General features: G+C 38.6%; 1 protein-coding gene across 2 annotated transcripts; it reads right to left on the reverse strand.

Moving 5' to 3' along the window:
• Positions 1 to 242: 242 nt before the first annotated feature.
• Positions 243 to 25,723, reverse strand: IREB2 (iron responsive element binding protein 2). 2 transcript variants are annotated; one of them, XM_075505739.1, is made up of 22 exons: positions 25,567 to 25,723; positions 24,059 to 24,148; positions 20,612 to 20,777; positions 19,259 to 19,396; positions 16,991 to 17,212; positions 15,158 to 15,227; positions 13,764 to 13,947; positions 13,108 to 13,247; positions 12,129 to 12,300; positions 10,676 to 10,776; positions 10,092 to 10,208; positions 8,735 to 8,894; positions 7,722 to 7,857; positions 6,886 to 6,970; positions 6,114 to 6,270; positions 5,710 to 5,834; positions 5,312 to 5,416; positions 4,883 to 5,025; positions 3,583 to 3,730; positions 3,372 to 3,494; positions 2,556 to 2,741; positions 243 to 1,915 (listed from the first exon to the last, which is right to left on the reverse strand). In XM_075505739.1, the coding sequence occupies exons 1-22, from the start codon at positions 25,583 to 25,585 to the stop codon at positions 1,805 to 1,807; spliced, it is 2,898 nt and encodes a 965-aa protein (XP_075361854.1). In that variant the 5' UTR covers positions 25,586 to 25,723; the 3' UTR covers positions 243 to 1,804. The 2 variants fall into 2 exon arrangements, with proteins under 2 accessions (XP_075361854.1, XP_075361856.1); XM_075505741.1 differs by having other exon boundaries at positions 20,612 to 20,796; positions 25,567 to 25,721.
• Positions 25,724 to 26,316: the final 593 nt, after the last annotated feature.

The raw sequence follows: 26,316 nt of genomic DNA on the forward strand, positions 1-26,316 counted from the left end.
AATGCATTGATGTATCACCCATATCAGTGGTAGGAGTCACAGGAATGGTTTTTATCTTGACTAAAGAAAACCAGAGCAAAACTAGTGAAATATAAAAACAGATTATACAGAATTTCTAACTTTAGGGAACTTTGTCCAATAAAATAAAAAAGGTGTGTATCAAAGTTACGCCAGTGAAGTCAAACTAATTTGGCATTTGAACTATTAAAAAATATATTGTAATGATGTAATTATGCCAAGGTTTTTGTTTGTTTTTTAAAGGAATGTCAGAAGCATACTATTTAAAGATTTGAATGGTGTATCTGTTAGTTTGCAAGCCAACTAGCTTAGTGTCTGGTTATAAATTGAAAGCACATGTAGTAAAGCTAATATAGTCCTCTTGAAAGTTTTGATATTTAAGACAATGTTTATCAAGAGCAAAAAATCTTAAAGCAAAATCTTGACAGTTTATAGGCAAGTTATTGCAGTTTTGTTCTCCAAAAGAAACTACTTTCTACATAAACCGTAAGCGGTATTATGAAGCTTTTCAAGGTACAGGAGCACAAAAATAGCATCTTGACGCTGAAGACTCACTTGCACAGATCAGAAGCTATCAATGCTTAGTTAAGTGGTAAAACAAGCACTTTTGCAGAAACTGCACATCTCCTGTTAATATTAAATACAGAACAGGATTTTTACAGTCAATGCGCTGACAATTAAATTTATAGAAGTTGCAATGGTGTAAGAGCCGATTTGTTCAGTATTCTGGGATCTTCAGCAGGGGAATCTGATGCTTGTTTGGAAGAGCTGTAAACTAACAGCATATTAGAAAGCATGAAAAGGCAGAATGGCTACCTCGGCTGTTTAACATTCGACAAGTAAGTACAGCTTATTAGGCATAGGTCGTATTTAAAGCAGAGGAATTTAAACAGTCCTAATAAACATTTTAGAAGATTTTTAAAGGTTAAAATACTAAGGGGAGGTACTTTGTCTAATGATATCGCAGACAGGACAGTAAAAACTTGATGTAATAAATGACAAACTGCATCCCTTGAAGTAGATACAACAAACTTCAATTGAAGGACACTGCAGCTTGCCAAAAAGCTGGGGTGCTACACTTACCCTGCATGAACAAAATAATTGCGAGCATTTTTTTAAATGCAGAGATGTTTCCCATACTTCTAAGCATACAATATTTCATAGCGTGAGCAGTTCTAAATCTGGATCCAAATGAAATATAATCCCATAATAAAGGTAAGAAAAAGTAATGATCTATGATAGAGGATACCATGGGCCTCATGTGGACTACTTTTTGTTCAGCCCATAACTAAAAAGCAAGACATCCAAAACCAAGTATCTGGTTTAAGTTCTGGATGCAAAAGAAAAAAATTCTGTTTGGCCTTTAACATTCCATACCATCTGCTACCCTTAAACCAACAAACAGCAGTACACAGATTCACAGGTGCAAAAACTGAGTGGAAACAACTGCAGAAAATCTTACATAATAATCTTCAGCACAATCAGTTTCGGATTTCGCATAGTTTATTTACAAAATGGTCTGATAAAACATCCCCTCCATACTTACAGCTCTCTGCCACAATGCACATGTTGATTTTAGCAATGTTTAATAGCACCATTAGAATATTATTTAAAATCAGGAAGGATCTTGTTGCAGTTACAATGATTCACAATCTTTTACATCCATGGACGAAGTAACTTTGAGCACACTAGGACTGTTTGCAGTTCCACAGTACAGATTCCTGGGTTCACACAAGGCATTTTCAGAATTACCAGTTATGCAAGGTACCCATATAGTCAGTAGCTACTATAAGAATCTTCGAGCCACAAAGTTTAGACTTCCACCATATTTGTACAAAGTTATCTCCATATCGTTTTCAAACAAGGCAATCACGCTGAATACTTTTCCAGTGCTTGTCTTCAAAACAAAAGCAAAAAAGAGAGACCAATTAAGAGTTTTGCTTTCACTTCCCCTTGCTTATTCTCAGTTAACATTCTAACCCCCAGCTTTGTTGAACACAAGCCAATTCAACCCGCTTATCTGCCACTGCAGATCCGAGACTGCTGGGAACAGAATGAAGGCTTATTTTACTGCAGTTTAGATCCAGCTGGGAGCATGCTACATACCTATTGATAACAAAGAAAAAGCCATTCCCCTCAGATGGCACAAAGTATGTTACTATGGGCATACAGTTCCCTTACACAGAATGGAAAGCTGAAGCCTCTCTCAAATAGTCACACCTTTGTCTTTAAATGGGCCTGGTTGAGAGACGAGACTCAATTCTACCCTAATACAGTGCCCATGAGGGGGGAAGCAATGCCCAAGAGAACAATCAAGCATTTCAGGTTGCATAAGAAGTTGCGTAGAAAGAGCATGTATATATGTACTTTGGGAAACTTCAATAGCCATGACAAACTTCAGGCAAGACTATAAGCTTACTTTCAAAGAGATTTAAGTTTTGTTTTTTCCTGCTTTCAATCATCAGGATTAACTTTTCTTTCTGTGCTTTCAATCACCAGTACAGTCAACAGAAATTAAAAAAATATTGCAAAGATACCTTAATATCCAAAGTCATTCCAGGAGACAGCTCTGGAGGGAACAATATAGAAAATTGCTCTCTGCCAGTGAGACCCAAAGTACTTGGGTTTTCCCCAGGAAGAAACTGAAGTGGAGCTATGCCAATTCCAATCAACTGACTTTTATGAACCTTCTCATAGCCTTCAGCTAGGACAGCTTTAACACCCTGCAAAAAACACAAATGATTTTGTATTTCAGTACAGTAGTCAGTGACATGCAAAAGCAAGCTTCAGATACATATCATGTTCAAAATCTTGCAATTCAAACTGAAGAGTAAAGAGACTGCTTTGTATGAGTCCCATAAGTAGGTAATATCTTTTAGCTTTACAGCTAGATGAAAGCAAATAAGCCAGAGTAGGCCCATACAGCATGAAATGGAGTTTTAATAACAGAGAGCGACCATGCTGTAGTTAGCAGGCAGAAAATCCCAGACCGAACGTAGTTGCTTCCATGAACAAATGGCTGACTCAGAATATATTCTGAATATTAGTGGACATTAGTCTCCAATAGCTAAATACTTAATGCCCCACAGAGACCAAACAGAGGTCAGCACTAGATAAATTTATCTCAAAGTCTGGAATCTAAGATGCTAAGTTATGTAATTAGGAAATTCAGATTTATCCTGACTTAGTGATTCTCTTCTATGAAGATTCTAGCAAAGAAATTGAGAAGTCTTTAAAAACAAAATGTGCTATTATAGTCAAGATTGAGGACAGTTTCTAAACCCATTCATGCCCAAAACTAAACAATGTGTTTTTAGGTATTTCCAGAAAAAACAAAAACAAACCAGCAGTACCAGTAAAAAAGGCCCTTTTGCAGCCCAGTCTCTTGAGCTACCCAGTCCATACTTCTTTCCTGCTAGAATAATTACAGGGATGCCTTCCTTCTGGTACAACTCTGCTGCTTCAAACACATCTAGCTGTGGAATAACAAAGTGAAATAGTTTGAGTGAGTTCTAAATCTGCATCACAATTTCAGAGTATCTATGCAAACAAATATATTTTTACCGTTTGTCCTGATGGGAAGTGAATTGTTTTAGGAGCTGGTTTTCCTATGAACTTATTCAGAAGCTTGATATTTGCAAAGGTACCTCTTGTCATCACAGCATCATTACCCCTTCGAGCTCCGTAAGAGTTGAATTCACGAGGTGTGAGTCTAGAATAAAAAGAATATTTAAAAGAAAATCAGTTATTTTAAAGATTAATCTGGTTTAAAACAATATTATTATTTTTATAATAATTATTGCAGCATCTCTAAGTTTTCAGTGCAAGAGGTAAAGAACTATTCATCCAAAAAATGTAATTGTAATAAATCATGAACAAAATATGTAAGTCATTTCTAGATTATTCATGAGGAAAGCTGCAATTTTAAATTCATTTTCTGTGACTTGATAATGAAGTGCTATGAGCAGTATGGTACTTACAGAAGAATTATGGGGAGACTGTTCTAGGAAATAAGCCTGTTTAGTAATCCTCTTACCTCTACCAGCATATTTATTAACAAGCCTTGTACCAAAATGAGAGCTTCACTCATAAATCAAACAACCATCCTGGGATTAAAGGCCCATTATTTCTTTCTCTCAGACTGAATGCAAGAATTAGAAAGAAGAGTCCACACCACAGGCTATAATTTTGCCATGCTTCACTGATACTGTAATAATAATACACCTTTGCCATATAACGCAACAACATGATTTCCAAAATATTCAGGTGTGACACTGAATAGCTCAGCACCGCATTGTGTTCTGTGTCTTTTCAGAATTTCAGTGGAGGTGAAAGGCACCCACTACTGCTGCAGGATGCTCACTGATGCAGAGGTACATTAGAGTACCAATCACATTCATTTATAAAACTGGGCTTCATTTTTTTAAACCATATATGTTTCTAGAGCTTCTGATCTGTTCTGTGCATCTATCTGACTGTTCTTGAGGCCAATAACAGTAACAGTGACTAACCTCACATTAAGAGAAGATCAGTCACTTGCTTTGTAAATTAGTAAATTATTTTTGCTTTGGCATGCATTTAGCAGCAGATGTTACCTTAACGACAGCTATAACAATGAGTTCTTTAAGAGTGTGTCTCAGATCTTTGTTGTAACCTTGGACAGAGACTGCAAGAAAGGCGATTACTGGGATTGCAAGACAGGTGCTTACTTATAAACGCCAGTAACTTACTATTTTGCTTATTCATGTATAATCTCCACTTTAGGCAGACAGGCATTTATAAAAGAAAGCAACAATGCTGATCAGTTATTTGGCATGTGAAGCAGTCCTCTGATATAGACCTGATTAATATGAGAAGTCCTTACCCTTTGTTGGTCAGATACTTAGCAGCAGCACTACTCCTTGCAATGCTTCCAGCAGGGGATATGTGATCTGTAGTTACAGAATCTCCCAAATAGAGCAAGACATGGGCATTTTCAATCGGCTGCGGTGAAACTGGTTCTTTGGCCTAAAAGGGAAGGGGGGGGGGGGGGGGGGATGGGACACACACCAACAACAAAAATAAGAAACACGTTTTTGTTCCAAGATCCTTAGAGACCTAAAACATATCTGCAATATATGAAGGCACATTGATGTACAGGCTCCACTCATTCCACAGATACAAAAAGTACTTAAAAGACTGAGAAATATTAGTGATCAAATTTGTTACTTAAACATCGAAGCTTTACTGGAATAGCTATTCCTTTACTTAAATGTAATGCATATAATCTGATGGATAGATCCAATGTACTTACAAGTTTATCAAAAAAGGAAGGACATCTGATGTAAGTAGATTTTAAATCCCAGGGAAATAAAGTTGACTCAGGTGCCTCCAGTAAATTCCATCGTTTGTTTCCTTTCTACAAAAAAAGAAAGGTAACCAAAAAGAACAGAGAAATTGGTTTATGATCTGTTTACATTTTGAAACCGAAGACTTACTGGTGATTTCCTTTTTAATTTCTATTATATACTACAAGTTACCTTATTGGATATTACTTAAGAATCACTATTTAATACAAGTATCCATCTCAGTTAAGTCCTCCTTTACAGTAATGGAAATAACTGACAAACCAATCATATTCAATTGGAAGATATTATAAACCTACAATGAAATGCAATCTTTAAGTTATGTTGAGCAAAAGACCATTCTTACCTCCATTTTTTCTTTCAATTCCTTAAACATGGATGATATCACACACTCTTCCTCCACTGTGTGGAGTTCTCTTCGGGTGGGCCAAATATCTCGTAAGTAAATACTTTTGCCATTAAAGCCAGTGCCTGAGTAAGATTTTAAACAGAATAGTAGTTTTGAAGAATAAAATATTAGACTTTTATATTAGAATATAAATATGCATATATTCAGGTCTTCAGAGATGGTACCAGATATGCAAAGAATTTCATCAGTGAAGTGGATGCTTTGCTTTAGCTACGAGCAACACCAAATATGACTGTGCTTTCTCTTCAAATATACTGGTTTTGTATGCTGAAATGCATGTGAAGAAACCTCTTCTACGTATGCATTAGATGCAGAAATATAAGATGTAAGGAAATACTTACCCAAAGGCTCAGTTTCAAAGTCTATTCTAACAGTGCCTGCAATAGCATAAGCAACTACTAGCGGTGGAGAAGCAAGGTAGTTGGCACGGACACAGTCACAGAGACGTCCTTCAAAGTTCTTCGTTCCAGACAACACTCCACAGGCAATTATATCACCCTGAAATGCAGACCCATATATATTTTCCTAGAACTTTGTGGTAAGTCAACAAAAAATAGCACAAGCTGTTGAAGAAGTCAGATGTGCTTTTAGCATTCCACTGCAAATACTTATTCTAACACTTGAATTTAAAGGCATTTTGTTCTCTCCCACTACCCTTCCTCCTTCTCCTTTACACTCTCAACCCTCTGATGTGTTCTCCAGTCACTTCAGTGAACTCCTCTCCTGCCTTTTATTTCTTGTGTTTTTCTTCTGCTTCACAGGAGAAAAATGCTGCAGCTGTTCAGACACTGCTGATTAAAAATCACTCAAGCACACAGCTCTTTAAAACCTTCCTCTTCATTTATGATACAAAATCTACACATTGCATCCTCCATAGGATTAGATCCTATGTATTTATCTTGTAATTTATATCTGCATGCTACAAATACTATTTATTATGTTTATTTACATAGCAATGAATTACCACAGTCTCCCTCTGACATGCAGACGTGCAAAAACATCATGCAAAATCCAAACCAACAATAAAGTATATTTTGCACGGATTACTGTATTTCTTGATCGTTTAACTGGGTGAGAACTATATTTTGTATTAAACAAGCCTTAGAGCTTTACCTGTTTTATTGCATTCCTGATGGCTTCTGGCAAGGGGGCAGTGTTTCCAACACAGGTTGAACATCCATAACCGACAACCTCAAACCTACATTGGAAAAAAACAAGGAAGTGGCACATTAAACGATCCCAAGCAATTTGTTAGCAAAACAGCTTTTTCTTTTATTAGCAACCACTAAGAAGATTTTTTTTTCCTTTGACAATTAGACTTTTTAGGAAGTGAACAGCAGATACTACATCTCACTGATGCAAGCAGGAAGATACAAGGTAACATTTTTGTAATCAATCAAGATAAGTCAAATAGAATATCTCAACATGTTGTTAGTTCCATAAATGATGGCAAAGCAAACGCAGTAACGTTCCTCACAGAGCACAGCTGGGCACTGTTACAGAACTATGAACATAATCTAATTGTTATTGCATTGTTATATGCTAGAAACATATTCTAATTGTTTAGCAACCAAAAACATCCTAAACAACCCATGACAGCAGCAACGTTAAGACAAGACTAATACAGACCGTCCTGACAAATTTACATCCAGCTTCCACTTTTAGAATATATAAACAAGTGCATCCTGTGTTGTAAGACACTTACAATTAAGTAGATCACTACTGAAAAAACAGAGCTCAGATGAGGTAGAGATCTACATATAGTAAATTGTAAGGTGGGAATAAAATGGAGTAAAACACAACTTAAGTCAGCAAGTAGTTAAAATGACAATCTAGTAAGTTAAGAACTAGCCAACCCAAAATGAACAGCAATGATATTTATCAACCTGTATAAGACTCCTGTGTACTATGTTCCCAAAATGACAAATGAAGTAGGAGTCACAACTTACCCAAGCTTACTGAGGTATGGTAATACTCCACTTGAACTGAGGTAATGTGTAACCATTCCACTGCCCGGTGATAAACTTGTTCTTATGTAGGGCTTAACCACTAGGCCAGCTTCAACAGCTTTTTTGGCCAAGAGTCCTACCGGAAAAAAAAAAAAAAAAAGAGACAGTTTATGTTTTGCATATCTCTTAAAAGAACATCTATATGATGCTCCCTTAGTTAAATTAAGCATAAAAAAACCAGAGGATGAATAGACCTTCAGTTTATTAAATTACTAAAGCAACTACTCTCCTGAATAAAGTTTCTTAACTCATAACAATACCATTCAGGTTTTCCTTCCCATTCCTATAACATAGATGCCCATTTTCTTTTCTACAGGGAAAAAAAAAAAAATCTCTTTCCCATGTTCTAGCTGACAGTGAAAATTCATTTATTATTGTTCTGATACAGGCCACACAGCCTCAAAGGGAAGCTTGCCTTGGCCACAGAGGACCTCAAAAGAAGAAAGCAAAGTCTGAGAAAGGATTAAGCATTCTGGGAAAATTGTATGCAGCTTGCAAAGGTAGAGCACATATTCCTTAACTAGTGGCTAAAGCCCAGAACAATTGTTCAGCAATATGGATTTTCTTTCCAGACTCTGCAGCTGACTGTAGTTCAAGCTACAGTCATCCAGGATGGAGTCAAAGCTAAAGCCCACCTCCTGCATCAGTTGTGTCGCTATGTGCATTCATCTGAAAAGAGCCCTAAAACTGGTTACCTGTTGAAATACTACCAAATGTAAATATTTTGTAATTACCATCATTAACACTGCTTTATGACACAAATTTTGAGATTGTATTATTGAAAAGTAACTTTCATTATATAACCTCCAGAACATACAACAAGTTTAAGGCTAGAAGTTTACAGTTTCAAACGTTTAAGTCATTACAAAGAACCTACAAAAATGAAGGTTAAAGGCTGTGTAAACATGGGAGCACCATTAAGATCAAGTTAGTTGTCACTAGTCACAACATACCTGCAGCAAGCATGACAGATGGATTACAATTATTTGTACAGCTGATTACTGCAGCAATGACAATGCAGCCATGAGATAGCTTGTATTCGTTTCCTTCATACTGAACAGGTACAATGTCATTCTGTTTCTCAACTGCAATCTGAAACCCTTTAACACCAGACTAGATGACAAAAATACACATTAGCAGTTATTATAGTACAGAAAGTACAACATTACAGCAAGACAAAGTGAACTCTCATTTTAAATTAATACTCGGCTGTCCCATTAGGAACCCTTAAACAGACTTTAAAAGCAGCCCTCGGTTCATGCCTCTATCTGTATCCACAGTGGTCTCATCCTTCTTCATAATTGCTTTAACTTTGCAGCAATTGTGAACAAATGCCAGTCAAAAAGCATGGTTGATCCCATGCTCATTTCCTGCTGTACATGAAAGAACAATCCCTTACGAGTACATGTCTAGTTTTATACAATACTTGTTTCTGAATTAGAAACATACCCAAGATTTTAATTGGAAGAGGATTATAACTAAAAGCAGACTAGGTCCTTTAACATTTCACACCCTCCAGCTCTTCAGCGCTCAGTCATCCTCCATACGTCCCTTTCAACATCAACCATTCTGTAATCCATGATCAGTTATGGTTTCTCTCTCTAGCACAACTGATCATTCTGTATTATACACCTCATTACAAGCCAGAAATGCTAAAACCAACAGAAAGAATTTTTACAAGTGTCTAAGTGTAAGTATTTCTAATACTGCTGGCCAGTCTTCAACTTTAATGACAAGCACTAAAAATGAAGATGCATTCCTGTATTAGCTGCATTCTTAGATGCATATGCATATTCCTAATGAAAAATATCACCTGCAGAGTAAAAACATTTCCTCTGTGAAGTCAAGTTAAGCTGCAAGCAAAAAATCACTTGTAAGTTAAGAACCCAGAACACTGATTAGCTACAAATCTTGGAAGTCTTTCTGCATCTCCTTTAAGATATGATGAGTTTTCTTTTCTTACAGTAATTCTGTTTTGGAAATTAAGTAAAATACAGCTGTTTACAAAACTCTGAAAATGAGAAAATGTTTCCCAAGCTCATGCTGTTTATTACTTAAAGTTTTTCCTCCCTAGCAATCTAAACTGTGAAAAGTAAGGATTTTTGGAAGTTCGTGTTCCTGACAAACACACCTATGATTTATGAGCTACTATCCTCGGGACACTTGTCAAGCAAGAAAAGAATATCATTGGATAAGTTGTTTATATAGTAATAAAGAGGGCTCAGAAGGTATGCAAGGAATGAGTAACATCACATTTATTCACATAGATTATAGGAAGTACCTTTTGAAGAGCACATCAGTTGTACAAACCTTTTCATTTAAGCAGGCTTGGAAGTCACTTTTCATGTTATTAACAGCCACTCTATCTTGGGACCTCTTGGGGCCACTGACATATGGAATTATAGAACTTAGACTAATTTGCACTACCTAAAAAAAAGAAACAGAGAAAAAGTATGCATTATCAATCCCAGCCCAACATTACATTGAATATACTGTTGAGACATCCAGGATCTCTTGTTTAAAATCTGAATGTTCTGAGACATTAAAACTCTGGGCTGCCATTTTCAAGACTGCCCAGTGTAATAGGCTATTAATCTTATTCAAAGTGTTTTAACATTATCCCTAACTTTCCTACCATCCATAAGACTTACCTGATCGCTCAGGAGTGACAGGAATTCAGTATCTGTTAGTTGACATGAACCTTATTGTACTTCCCTTCTTTCCCCCACCCCCTCCATATTTTGCAAACATACTCTGCTTCTCAAAATTGTGAGTTAATAAATGCAACTTTTATTAAAGCAATGCAAACTACAGCAGGAGACAAAATTGTTAAATCAGCAGTAGTTATTTATTATGAGAATCAAACATACAGAAACAAGTAACTTCAAGCATACCTGGGAATACTCAGGTTCTCTAGAAGAACTCTCATAATTTCTAAATAACTTCACAGCTTTAAGATATGCTTCCATGACCTCAAGCTTGGCCTTGTCAAAACCTTAGGAAAGTTATTTCAAACATGAGAAAAGTCACATTAAAAAAATAAATAAAACAAAGCACACAATTCTCAGAAATTAAGACTGTTTCAAGCATATTAAATTTATCCTTGAACATCCAAAGTACTTTTTTTCAAGGCACACCACTTCCATACACCAACCTCCAGGAGCCAACTCGAGAATGATACACGAATTAAAATACTTTTTTAAAATTAGCTTAACTTTCCTTCTTATGTCAAGAAACAAAATAAGCTGTTCCAACTCTAGCAGTTATAACTAATTAAATTTACAGATTTGTCCCTGAAGTTCATAAAGTTTTTCTCTATTAAGATTTACTTGTTTAATACAGATCATGTGCTTAGTTGATAATAGCCAGTATTACTGGCTACTGTTAGAAAATGTTTCATTTGCTCTGCACCGACCAGACAAAACGTGTTTGTTATTAAATTAAAAATGTTTAACTCCTATTTAAAAGTGTCAGATTTCAGTGTCAGAAAGGCTTACTAATGTGAATGAGCTTTTTTTGGTATCTGTTACGCTGTGGCTTTCTCTATTTGCAGTAGCTTGATAAGGAATTGACATCCTTCTATCAGCTTGAAATGTCACCAAAATAATGCTCTTCAAAGGAAAAAAATTGTTGCGAAAAAACAGAAACGTGTTGTGATTTGTTTTGCGATTTCACTTGTCTCTAGTAATCATTTTAGAATTTGATTTTGTAGGGAATCTACAGATGGTTAACGGATTCATTTCATATTGGGAAGACTTACATTCCATACGCTTTTCAAAATATAAGCGAGAATTCTCTTAATACTTTTCTTTTAAAGGCTTACCTATGCTTTCAAAAACAAGGACTCCAGATGTTGAAAAAATAACATAATATTAGTAAATGAGGTATTATACAAGTGAACCAGACTGGACACAAACCTCAAGGATAAGTCAACTATCCACATGCCAGTGTTGTGCATACAAAAGACTACAGCCTCACTTAAATACATGGGATACATGGAGACAAAACAGGCCACAAGAAAACATCCATGCCAATAAAGCCGGTCAATAACTCAGACCCAAATGCCACATACTAAGCATCCCACAAAACTAGCCAACAGTAAACGTGTGGTACAATTTTTGTGGTAGGTATTACTCAGATGCACGAGATTCTACAGGATAAAAGTTGTAGCCAAGTACATCCCATGACACAGCCTGTTACTGTACAGCAGAATTTTATAAATTAAATCCATGTCAGCACTCTGCAGAAAAATCACTGTTTAAGAACTATGGAGTTTTAAGCAAAAAACATATTGCCACATATCTAACATACTATTACAATGAATCACTATTTTAATTTCATCTTTACCTGTATGCTTTAAGTGCTTCAATGTCACATTATCAACAGGGAAAAAGCTCAGAATAGCACCATATTCAGGACACATATTAGCTATTGTGGTTCGGTCTGCTACAGACAGTTGGGAAACTCCACTCCCAAAAAACTCCACAAATTTTCCAGCTACGTCAGCCTGCCTAAGATGCTGTTTAAAAAAAAATGCACAACAATATTTGTTATGTGAAGAGGTACAATGCAAGCAATGTTTGTTGCAACAATTCAATTAGCAAGTCATGAACGTTTAAAACAAAAAGCTGAAACCTTAAGGCTCGTGTCTGCAAAAAAACCCAAGCCCCATTAACATACTGGGTTCTAAAAATCTACACTGGAAGTTGGCATAAGAAAACACACCTCCACCTGCAATTGAGTTCTTCAGATTTCCTGGTCAAGAACAGATACACGCTTCTTAAAGCATCATGCCAGAAAGAAGAATGCATTTTCAAAGCAATCGCAGCTCTTCAGCACTTTGACACTAGCTCTTCACCTACTACAACAGCAACAGTTTGTGCCACCCTGGCAAAACCCTGTCTTCAGAAAATATATTCTTGAGTTATACTAGCTTACAACCATAGATAGGCCCCGTGTCTTGCAGGAGTATTTTAGAACAAAAAGTGTATCCAGAAAAAGTTTGAGCTAGAGAAGCAGCCTACGTGCTGTCAGCAGTAGAAAAATGGAAAACAGGGCTTCTCTCCCCTGCCTCCAACCCTACACACATACTTTTTTTAAAAAATTATTTTTTAGTGAAAGAGGGCCTGTAAATAAACCACTACAGAGGGAAAAGAAAAACACCCGCTACTTTGGAGGACTATTAAATAAAAATGGCTAGAGATTATCTGTATCTTTCTGCACCGCCATGATTAAAGGTATACTAAAAATACAGCACTTAACTCAGTTCTCAAACACCACTGGTAGACCTTGCAACAAACTTTGCTTCGTTTGAAAACTTACTTACCTTTGTAATGCTTAGAACAATATCTATGGATGTGGCAAGTGCGCTGGCTGTGCCTGTCAGTTCACACCCAACCACCTCAGGCAAAGTGAGAGTAACCGGCATCCCCAGCATCACTGCTTCTGTTTCAATCCCCCCAACACCTGGAAGAAGAATATCAGGTTGCTTTTCATCAGTTTAAGTAACTGACACTAAATATTTTGAGGTCCTAAAATCTAATAAAACCCTTCCTATTAAGCCTAAAGGCTACAGCAAGAAATGTAGACATTCTCTGTTAAATGTTTGTACGTGAAAAATAAAATCAAGCAAGACTTCTGCTAAAGTTAGACTTCACAGTCAACCAGAAAATATTTTGTATCTAAAATTAACTTTCCAAGAGAAAAAGAAACCTTTATACAATTTTATACTGCATGTACAAACAGCACTTACTTGAATATCAATTGGGTTTTGGCTATTTTATCTTTAAATTACAAAAAGCAGTTTCTCGATCGAAATAAATATTAGTTGAGATTACTTTTAGACCAAAAACATTCTGAAGAATAATTCAAGACAGAGTTTGTTATGCTTGAGACAGAAATATCCAGTGGGAAGAAAGTATTTCTCAGTAATGCTTTAGTATGCCTTTCAAAGTGCTATCAAGTTATTCTTAGCATACTTACCCCAGCCCAAGATACCCAAGCCATTTACCATGGTTGTATGAGAATCTGTGCCAACCACGCTATCTGGATATAGGAAATCTTTAACTTCAAAAACAACTCTTGACAAATACTCCAAGTTAACTTGGTGTGCCATTCCAGTCTCAGGTGGAATTATGGAAATATTCTTGAAAACTTTTGAACTCCACTGTAATTTTTCCAAAATGAGAAAAGAGAGTTGCATTTTTTCAAAGGTATATTAGATTCTTAGAACGTAACTAAAATGACAGAACTAATATGCAATAAAACAGTACTTGCTATTTACACAAGTGGCTTTTGCTCATTTGTCAAAGAGAGCTTTGTGATCCCCTTGGATTCTATACATTCTTAATCATTAACAAAACCATTCATTCAATTCCTGCTGAAGGCTGAATCAATAATTCATACCTACCTTTCAAAGGCAGAGCTGGGTCAGTCTCTTACCTTCCAGTTCACACAACGGATTTCAAGCACAGGTAAGACTAGTATTTAGACAACAGAACCTAAGCACTTGTATTTATAGGAGAATTTAGTCCAGATTTTATGCTCCCGGATGAGACTGAAGATACAATTTAGAAGTGTTTTGCTACATGCAAACTCAGGATGCTAGAATTAAAAAAGCTGATGTGGAAACTTGTAACAAGATTCAGCTTGGCAGTTTCCCTCTTTAATAATGTAAAAGCTAATTTGCAAGTTTCAGAAAGAAACCTACTAGTCTACCTATACAAAAAGATTTTTTAGATCTTCGCATCAGATTCTTAAACCATCTTAAATTAGTGGATGAAGATCAAATCCCAAATGTTGCAGATCCCCGGCTAGCAACAAAGAAGCCAATGTTGGTCACAAAAGACTTCCATTAAAAACAAGTTTACTGGCATTGCTCCCAGGTTTCAGAGTAGCAACATCTCAATACCGGCTTCTCTTCAACACTTCCAACTTCAGTAAGATTTGTAACAGAAGTATGGATAAATGAACCTTTTACCCAGAAACTCATTGTGACCTAAGGCACTGAGCTCATTAAGAAGCATTAAAAGACTAATGTTTCATAAATATCTACTTTGTCCGCTGCCTTCACACCGACAAGAACCAAATGAAACGGTATAAAAATTTTCAAGTTAGAATTACAAAAAATTATCTCCCTTTAAGCAACACCTAGATTTAGAAGCTCTGCTGCCTAACAGTTTTTAGATTTCAAGTCATAAACCATGTTATTAGCCAATTTTCTGTTCCCATATTAAATTCAGATTTGAGAGTCTGACATTGCTAAATGATTACATTTAATTTATCATCTAAACCTGAACACTGGTAGACAAAGGGAGCAAGCTTTTAAAACAACCAAAACACAACACAATACAAAGCCCACAGGTACACAGACATACCTTAAAAAATTGAAGCCGCTCTCTATTTCTGCCAAACTCCATCTCTTGATTTTTCAATACTGTCTCAGGCCTAGGAAGATATCAAGTTTGCAAGCACTGTCATAATTTATTTCAAACTACAGAAGAACAAGTTGTCATTTTTGCTTGTTTGATGAAAGACTCATTTAAGCCTGCAGCAAAATTTGAAGTGGTTTGTTAGAACAAAGATAATCCCTTCCTTGCAGCAAACTTTCTGTGAAAAATAACTGCTTTCAAAATAACAGTGAAAAAATAGTGAAAAATAACTGATTTCAAAATAACAGTGAAAAATAACAGTGAAAAATAACTGATTTTATCTGTGCTGTGCTTGAGAACATGTTTATTCTAGGTATAGTTTGCCTAAAGCATTTGATCTCAAAAATACTCATTTTAAGAGATCTATTCCCAGCCTGTACTACAATACATAAAAGCTTTTTTCCCCCCCTAATCAGCAGTCTTACAGGTTGCACACCTCAAAATTCAATTACAGTAAAGAACCAAGATGTTCACTAGTTCATGTAAAACACACTCTCCATGTTCAGTACTAGCCCTTTACCAGCTGAGTAGAACATCAGGTCAATTTTAACTATCCTCCATTTATGTACTTTTTGCCTCCAAGCCACAATTTTTTCTTCACAAGTACTCATCAGTACAGTCTCATAAAATGAACCATCTTTTCTTAAGTGTTATTTATTGAGATACTGATATTCATTATAAAGGAATAATCCACAATTTAAGAGGAATAACCTCTGCTTTGAGAAGGTGGACAAGGAAGGGAACACGCTTTGTACCAAGAAGGAAGTCCTCAGTTTTCTAGAGGGGTATTTTACATCATGACCCTTCCCTTTCTTCTCTGCAGTGTCAGAAGGTTAGCAGCTATACTGCTTTGCAAAGCCCCGAGGGATAGTCATCATTCACACTGCAGCTTAATAAATACCACTGCTGTTTTGCTGCCAGAAATATCAATATTGCTGAAAACATCACTAATTCTGCATTCCTACACCTGTACTGAGCAGGAATATTTGCATACCTATAAAATTACCAAGGCAATCAGCATCATATAACTGTGGGATACAGATTTGATCAGCTTTTAAATTCTACACCTGTCCATCACAGGAAGATAGGGATCTGAACAGCCTATCAGACAAAAGAGGTGGCAGCTGAAAGAGGAAGATGATTACATGTAATTATCATAGAGGGAATGGTATGCAGTGATCTGTTAATAATACTGAAAATCTGGACAAGGCAGATAGATGAGGTTCCCCATGGCCATTACATACAGGCAGGATATACATTGAATTTCAACTCGGTGAGAGATGGACTGTGAGATTCCGTAGAAGCTGGGGGACGATGTATAGGCTAGTTCCTAGTTCTTCTTTAAGAGCCAGAGACTTTTGAAAAGTTCTCACACAAAAACTAAAATTTACTTTTAGAAATAAATCAATGTTTCATTGATTTATTCATTGAGGTTTACTTTGTAACATACAGGGGATTACTCCTATGCTTTGTTGTCCTTGTACAGAAACGGGGAAGTTTCAATTTAATTTAAAAATCACAGCCATGAGTCACACAGTTGGCCATCTGCACTGTGTTTAGTAAAGCCCTTCTTATAAAAAAAAAATTTATTGTCAAAAAAACAATTCAAATCTGCTACATCAAACCTTCTTCTAGATGCTGAAACCTGTCCATGGCACATGTGAAGAAGAATACAGAAGGATGTTTAGAAAAAAAAAAAAAATCACATCTCTGAACTGTCACAGGCAGTGCTTAACAACACAGAAGGGTACAAATAATTAAAAAAGGAAGCTTTCATACTCAGGCACCGGCTGAAGATGGAAAGGACAGAGGATAGGTGCGTTCTCAATCTGTGCAGCAAATTGTCCTGAGTTGCGACTCGAATCTCCGGCGCTACATGGCCCCTTGCAGCCAGTTTGACCCCTGCAAGGTAGCTTCCGAGGCTGTGCTTTAAGTGGAGAAAGCTTTGCCATAGACCTCTGTGAATCACCACCTCCAGGATTTGGAGCATTCTGTATTGCACTGTAACATTAAATAGAAGAATAATTTAGACATTAGGAATTTTGCTCTTTTTTGTTTGTTTTTTTGCAATCCCTTCAACAGACTAAAAATATTATCTAAAAAAAATAGTTATTTTACTACAACCGTGTTGCAAAGTAAACTACCGCTGGATAAGCTTAGTTAAGTAATGTAGTTTGGTAATAAGTAAGTGAACAGAACTGGATTGTCTGAAAGATTAACACCAGATAAACAACTCCTTCAATTTGCTCACAACAGACCAGAAATTTATAAACAATGTTACAAAGGCTAAACTCAGGGTTTTAAACTTCAAAGGTGTGGGCAGAGCCTCATCCAAGTGGTGGACTTGCTGAACATGTTTCTTTTTTTAAGACAGTGCGGGACATGTTCTGTGAAATCCACAGAGGAATAATTAGACAAAGCTTTCTCAAGGAAAGAAACATAACTCAATTATTTAATTAGGCTTTTTATACAAATTCAAAGGCTCAGATAAATTTTATACACTATTCAAGTCAGCCAGAAGACAGACAGAAAAGTAATTTTCTTTTTTAAAATAAAGTCCATATAGCACACTACCCTCTATTTGTACAATATTCAGTCTTTGCATGAGAGCAAAAAAAGCTTATTGTGAAAAATGAGTAACTTTTTACCTTTCACTATTTACCAAATCATGGATTCATAATTAAAGCCACTGCTTTCTTCTGCTTCAGTAACACAGAAAGCTACTTAGTTATCAAATTGCAGGATATTGCAGGGGCTCAGAGGATACCTTGTCTAAATCCCAACTTGAGCCTCTGATCAGCAGGAGATGGAGGCTACACAAAAGCAGCACAAACCATCCTGTAGGGAAGAGTTTCTTATCATAGGCCAGCAGCTGCAGAGATCCTGTAAGCTCTTCAACAGTGAAACTACAGAAGCCGGATTTATCATTACAAACCAGCATGTTGAGACCTCTTGCCAACACTTGGTCTTTCTGATAATTTTAGGGTAGCCTAATTGCAATCGAATCAGCTGTCCCTCCAGACACAAGAATGGATAGACCACAGAAGTGAAACACCACATATGCAACACAACAAATGATTTGCAGCTTCTTGCTCTTCACTCTAATACTAACCAAACTGAAATCCTGTATGTATTTGGAAGGTCTACAGAAGTGACTCGTACACCCATGTCCATTTGACCACAGGCCTTTTCCCCATGAACTTTTAAAATTCCCAAAGAGCTTGAGCAATTTACACATTCTGCATAAGTCTGAAAGGCTCCATAATGAAGGAGCAGGGAAGAAGGTGGAGGGGAGCTGCATTATTTACTTAGTGTTTACTTCAGCAAACACTGAATAAAATGTGAGTTTTTCCTCTTTTGCATTATTATGTTTCTAGCAAAAGGCAGCCCCAGGCTGTTTTCATCACACTACTGCCTGTCAAAACAGAAAAACCAGGCTGTCAGTTTTCCAGTCCCAATACTTTTCCAGACTCCTATAAGTACACTCCTATAAGTACACTCCTCTCTCTGGAAATACATGCACCCTTTTTTAATCTGTTGTAAAATCCAGGCCCATAAAAAAAAACATAAGCTATGGGCTGAAATGACAGTCTTTCAATATGTCCAGTAGGATTGCAAACTCTTTATCTGGAGCTGTGACAAGGCAGTCACATTTAAAAAAAAGTTTAACATTAACAGTAAAAACAGGGTAAAGCAAAATCACAAACTCCTCCTGCCTCATTCTCTTAAGACATTATTTTCTGGAAACCATGACAGACCCAGTTATTTCAGCAATCTCTTGCCCAGAATTTGGGTTGTCAGTCAGCTTCATCCATAACCCCTCACAACCATTCTCTCTCTCCTTCTCTCTCTCCTCTCTCCTAAAATAACACAAGAGTGTTATTTTATCCATTTTTATCCAGCCCTCTTTCAGATACCATCAGGTCTAGTTTCAGGGATGCACACATGACAAATGACTTGATGGGATAGTACCAAGTCCAGAGTGAATCCATACTTCAGTATCAGACAAAAATGTATGGTTCATCAAAAAAAAGTGAGGTACATTACCATTTGCTGAAATCAATCTGCAGAGAATGGTCAACAGTGAGATCAGTTGGGCAGGCAGGATTGACTTTCACAGGATCTCCTCCAGCATTTCTCACAGCTTCCCTCATGGCAGCAAAATCCACCATTGCTGGAATTCCACTAACAGATGGAAAAAACAAAATAGTATAACAACATGGGACATCAACTCACTAAAATACACAAGCTTCTTTTTAATTTTAACTTTATTTAAGTTTAGATCTACCTAAGTTCTATTTCAGATAATAAACCCCTCCTATTCTATTCTCTAAATTTTAAAGAACTGGAAACATTTTTAAAAGTTAATGGAGTTGGTACTCATTCACAACAAGCAACAGCATGTTTGAAGATAACATACTGAACAAGAACATAGGAACATCTCAAAGAAGATAATTACGTTTCTCTTTTGTCTTGCTGTGCTTCTGAACTGTGATGGTACTTTACTAAAAAACTAATTTTTAGATACTTATTACCTTCAGGATAGAACCTTGCTATGCAAACAATGCTCATGGTATACATTTTAACACCGTAGCATGTATTATTACACTTCTTACAGAGCCAGCCATTTCTGAAGCTCATAGCATTTTACAGAAATATTCTTGTTGCTATTACATAGATAAGTGTACCTGAAGTACCAAACTGAGAGGAGGAAAATGTTTATATAACACAGTACTGTATAAATCTTCCCAACTTTGCTTGCTAAGCAGAAGTTACCTCATTTCTATTAATATCACAATTCCTTTTTTTAATTATCTCATTTCTTGATAAATGTATAGTTAATGAGTCAGCAAAACAGCTTAAATTTAATATTTGCAAATTGCTGAAGGACTACCCTTTTAGCTATGCCATACTCAAATCACAAAGAAAGTTAATATCCTGAGAGACTTCTTTTTAAATATATGTATTATTCATGGATTCAGCTGATTTATATATACTTGTGGAGTAAGCAATAGTTAATCTTCAGTTATCGCAAGCAAGAATTCTATATATTTCAATGAACTGTCAGCCACCTGGCTACAGCCAAAATGTCACCACTTCCATTTGTGTTTTGGCTCTTATCCTGTAAAGTGTTCCTTGTAGGCCAACAGCTTCCGCCTCGCCAACCTGCACTAAAACCAGGGTACCCTATGGAACAACTCCTATCCTTGCATCACATGTAATGATCATGAGGAATCTACTGGATAGCAGAAGCAGTGCACACATTTCTATTGAGAAAAAGAGATACCTCAGTATCAAAAGGCTAGGTGCTATTTATTTTCAAGCCAAAGAATTGTACATACAACTCAGTGAGTTTATACAGATTATTTCAGTGTTTTTGGCGTACACACACACACTTACGTAAAGTCTTGAAGAACAACTCTGGCAGGACAGAAGGGCACTTCAACATTATTCTGTTTCGTTTTCCAGTCTAGGATGTTCATAGCATCTGTTTCTTTCACTAAGAAGCCATCACAGTTACGGATACTGGATTCAAACAACACTCGTATGGAATAAGGCAGAGTATCTAGGGTAAAGCAAAATAACTGACTTAATTAGTGCAACACCTTCACCTTACATAGTTTTTTTTTTTTAATTACAATCTCACATTTCTAAAGAATTCCACTTTGCTAGGGATTGGTAGGATGAGAGCTACAGAAGCCTGCTTTTCCAGTTGCCTTTGGATTTGATCTTCATTACACGATATGGAACAGTGAGTTGCATACATTGCAGAAGATGAGTTATCATATGGGATTTGAATGGGAGATACCAATGGCTTAACTGCGCTGTGTTAAGACAGTGACATTTAAGAAGGTATGCCATGCTGGCAGGAGAGAGATGCAAGGAATCTAGAGCTGGGATTACTGATCCGAGTGGGTGAAAAGCAACAACAACTAGAATATTCAAATATATTTTTTTAACTGTAAATTCCACCATTTCATTACTTGAGATACCAAGCCAAAAGCATCCGATGTCAGAATATTTTCTTTTTTTTTTTTAATACAGTGATATGAAGAGCAGAAACTATTCTGCCATGTGCCCTAAAATTAAACACATTTCATAATATATAAAAAAGAATGAAATTTCACTAAATACAACTTTAGTTAGTTTGTTACTGATCTGGATTAAGGTATTGACTAGAAGCAGCTTTCTGGCACAAAAAAAAATTAGGGAACTGGAGATGAGGATGAAAAAAGTGGGAGGAGAAAAAAGAAGCAGATGTCACTATTCACTGCAAACAAAAAAACCAAGTTTAATTCACATTTCTCCCCAAATCCCATTATTTTCAGCACCATTCAAGCAGGCAAATGACTTTATAAGAACAGTGAGAAATATAAAAAAGTTAGTTGGAAGAAGAGGGTGAAACAATTAAGTTCAGGCTTTTACAAAAAAGTTAGATTTGGTGGTCTCAACCTAATCCCGAGTTTTGTCCACAAACTATTAATATAGGATTTGCTGACTCTGTTCTCATTGTGTGTCTTTCTCAGATATTATCCATTGTTGTCCAATTAGACCAGTCACTCAAAATAATATAAGGACGTCATAAAAAATACATCTGATGAGCTGTATTGCCACCACTCACTTTATTTAACAGCCAAGTTACCAGAAGAAAATTGTTTTGCTTTTTCTTGTATTACAAGTAATACGCAATGTGTCCTTATGGTGATAAATCTAACTGGTCCAGTGGGCTGCTTAGCAGCCATCAGCTATGGAGAAGCTACTACTTCTCTCTATTAGGCACTAGCAAGCTCACATCAGCAATATTGTGTGTAGTTTGGGGCCTTCCCAGGATACAGGAGATCTCAAGAAATGAGATCACATCCAGCAAAGGGCCTTCTAAGACAGTTATGGGGCTGCTGCACCTGACACACAGGAGCAGCTCAGAGACCGGGATTTGCTCACCCTGAGAAGAGAAAGCTAAGTGAGTTAACTGTAGTCATCCACAACCTAACAGGAACTGCAGAGAAGGTGAGGCCTGACTTCTCAGAAGTGCACAGTGAAAGGACAAAAAAAAAGGTCACAAGGTACAGGAAGGGACATTGTGACAGGATACAAGGAAAAAAGTTCACGGAGAGTGTGGTTAAGCACAGGATCAAGAAAGGCAGTAGAATCTCCATCCTTGCAGATTTGCAAAGCTCAAACAAGAGGCTGGACTGGAACTCCAGATGCCCCCTCTGCCCTAACTCATTCTGAGCTCTTTCTATCTACCGTTTTCCCCATAAATGAATACTAATTTAAACATCAGAAAATCAGATTCTCCCTAGGAAATTGGCAAATAAATCAATTAACATTTACATTAGTAATCTGATAACTTAAACAGGCACTTATTGTCAGATTATAGTCAGAAGCCCCAAGGCAGAGGGCAAACAGGCAAAACCCAAAATTAATGTTCTAGCAATAGATGCAATGAGCAATTCCAGATGCTGGATTTGGTATCAGTGCTGTCCCACACTGTGCCTAAATCGTATTTAATATCTTGCTAATACATAGTTAATATGAGGCTTCCAAGTTCTGCACAGAAGTTTCTATTGGAAGACAAAGACACTCTTAGTCTAGTCTATTTAGACTCCTTCTCTGAATAGCTTCAGGAATTTCCACTGCTGCTCCAAGCTTTACAGCACATCTTAGCAGAAAGTAGTATCTTCTGTTTATGTTTCCACTCCTGTCACAAGGCTTTTCAGAAAATTGCAGTAGAACTGACTGTTTTTGTTACTACCACACCACTGTTTCTTTCTGGACAAAGCCACAAACAGAAGAATTCTACCTCCTTCTTACGTGCTTATCTGAAAGATTAACTTCATTATTACAAGTAGTAGAAATTTGCAAGGGCACACAGCTGTTGCACAAAAGTTCCAGCAGCCATTGTGCACTAGCTCCTCTCTCTCTTCCCTTCAAACAACAGGGAAGTAATTACTGCTGTCAAATATGGGTTTAAAGTGAAATACCCACTGGTAATTTTTTAGTTAAGAAACACATCACAAATTCTGTCAATATAGGAGAGTAATTGAGACTTTGCAAAACTAAAAAAAAAAAAAAATCCCAAATACCTTTAATATGTACCTCAGGTAAGTATTTTAGGAGTTTAACATGAAAACAAAGGGAGAGAATGAAAGTATGTTTTGATTATCTGCAAGAGTAAAGCCTATTCCAGCTGACACTGACCTATAGCTCTCTCCATCTGCATGTATTCCCCTCCTCATCACATGTGCACATACTTTTTATTTTTTAAAAGGCACACAGAGACCCAATAAAAGTCTTTTTGGCACATATCACTTAGTGTTATATTACATACTAATGACATGCAATACATTAAGCAATTGTATGAACACCACAAAACCTCATCTTTCTGCAGCAATTGCAGTAGAAGCTATGTTCTAGTAAACACACAGTTACCCACCATCTGAAGTTGCTAGTAAGGTGAAAATGGAACACCAAGAAGCAGTACAAAGTTATAGTAAAAACTATATTTATTTTTTAAGTACTACGTAGGAGTTCTGTCACTTCATTTTTTCCAACAAAGAAATTATTCTGATTTGGAGTATTGCTGAAAACTCCAGCAACACCTATACTTTCTCCCTTACTGAAAAAAAAAGCTACATGAAGCTACTTTCTCCTTTACTGAAAAAAAAAAGCTACCCCCTACCAACTTCATAAAGCAATAACAGATTGGAAAATTATAAGCTTTCAAATACATCTATTAAGAATTCACGTATTCACGACTGCATCTCCTAACATTCTGCAGCAGTAAGTGGTGCATGTTTACTACTGGTACCATCCTAATTACCAACAACTAAAAAGTATCATTACCATACTTGGCGCCTCCAAGCTTTGAGACATTGTAGAACTTCTTTTGTGGATAGTTTCCTAATACTTCAATTACGAGCTGGTAAGGGCTTCCTGGGGCAAGAAAAAAAAACCAAAAAAGTTACAGCACTGATAGAGGACTCATAAGAACAGCTTTTTATTTCTGATTTTACCAAAGATAATGTTATTCTAGGACTGTAAGTATATCATAATATGGAAAGGTTTCTAAATGGATTGAGACACCTAATGATGTAGACATGTGACTAAGATGAATTTTAAAAGTATCTGTAACATTAGGTGTATACAGGTCATGCAAGTAATCAGCAGTCACACATCTGAACACATTTGACCTTTATTGTCTCAGTTCACCATTTACAAAACAGGATAAATGCACCTCACCAAGTCAGATAAGATAGAGGTCTTAATATAGTAGAAAACATAAAGCATTAAGCGCTAGGCTAATGACAAACAAGAGACAAAAATAAACCTCATAACAGCTATTAGGTGGAGAGAATAAATAACTTCTTGAGAAGAGAAGTAGTGGCTCACAGAATGAATGTTTTAATTCAATTGCTAGCAAACTAAAGGGACAGTGCCAATGACATACTCCCTCAGGCCTAAAGAGCTTCATATAAATTTAAGGAAATAAAACCTAGGTTACAAACAGTGGTGAAAATGGTGTTAGTTCTGACATCACAGAGCTGCTCCTGCAAACACAAATACCAAACGCTGGATCTGCAGCAGAACACTTACCCTTTGTTTGCTGTTTGCTTTGATCTTAATACACTACAGTTACACTTTCATTGCAAAGCAAATGCTACATCATCAACAGCTAACAAGAACTGCGTCACTTGAATATCCGAACAATTAACAAGACCCCCGAATTAAGCCGAGCACCGTTTAGGCCTCAGCCCAACGAGCAGGCACCTTTACGGACACGACATCCCCCGCTCGCCGCAGCGTTTGCGGCACATAGAAGCGAAAGAGGGACAAAGATGGTCGTCAGGAATAACGGGAGGCCCGCCGAGACGGGCTTACAGCCGCGGCCAGGCGGCCCGGGCAGCCGCCGGCGAGCGGGCGAGCCCCGAAGCCGGCCCCGCCGCCGCCGAGAACAAAGCGCCTCCCGCGGCGGGGGCAGCCGCCGCTGAAGGCGGTAACGGGCCCGGGCGGGGGGCGGCGGGTGCCCCAGAGCGGGGGGGGGGGGGGGGGAGGGGGGCGCCCCCTCCCGCCCGCCGCAGGCCCGGGACAGCGCTCCCGCACAAAGGGCCGCCGGCGGTCGCGCAACGGCGCGGGGAGGGAGGGGACAGGGGCGCTGTAGACGTGAACCGCCTTACACCGCCTCACACCGCCGCGGGCCGCGCTCGGGCCGGGCCGGCCCCGCTCCGCCGCCGGCCGGTGCGGAGGGGGCGAAGCGATGGCCCAGGCCGCGGGGGTCCCGCCGAGTTAGGGTAGCGGCGGCCCCCGAGGCCGGAGGCAGCCCCGCGGGCGGCGGCAGGCCCGCTCCCACTGACCTGGCCTGACAGGGTCCATCGCTGGCGACCATATTAGCTCCGCGGGGAGAGGAGCGGCGGGCCGGGGGGAGCTGGCCCGGGCGGGGCGGCCCCAGCTGTCGCGAGAGTGCGCCCAGCGCCCCGCCTCCGCGAGCGCAATCTCGCGAGAGTTAGACCGCCCCGCCCCGCCCGGGCCGGGCCTCCTGCTGCTCGCGAGACCCGCCGTGGCCCCGCGGAGAAAGGGACACGAGATCTCGCGAGGCTTTGCGGAGAGGGCGGAAGTAGCCAAGCGAGGGAAGCCGCCTGCTCTCGCGATACTTGTGAGGCCGATGACGAAGGCAGCGGGGGCGGAGCTGCCCTCGGGGGAAGCGCTGCGAGCCAGGGGTGCCTGCGGCTCCTGCGGCTCCTGCGCGAGCGTGGCCGCGGCCGCGGGCACCACCCTATTGGCCGTCGCCCCGGGCACGGGCGGCCCCACGTGACGTGGCTGCGGATGGCGCGGCGGGGTGGGGCTCGCGTTCAGTCGGCCCGTGGCGGCCTAACGGTGCCGCGGGCAGCGGCTGCTGTCAGGGCCTTCCCGTGCCCGCGGGCCGTGGCCACCCGCCCGAACTGAGGCCGGTGCCTGTGGGGCCGGGGCGCCCGTCCGCAGCCCCTGGGCTCGGCCCCGCAGCACGTGGGCTTCTAGGGGCCCAGTGAGGCCCGGGCGATGGTGCCTCACCTCAGCCGCCGAGGGGTTTCACAGCAGCCCGCGCTGGCGCAAGCCGGGACTGCGGT

This window comes from Mycteria americana, chromosome 6 (assembly GCF_035582795.1).
Source record: "Mycteria americana isolate JAX WOST 10 ecotype Jacksonville Zoo and Gardens chromosome 6, USCA_MyAme_1.0, whole genome shotgun sequence".
Classification (NCBI taxonomy): Eukaryota; Metazoa; Chordata; class Aves; order Ciconiiformes; family Ciconiidae; genus Mycteria; species Mycteria americana.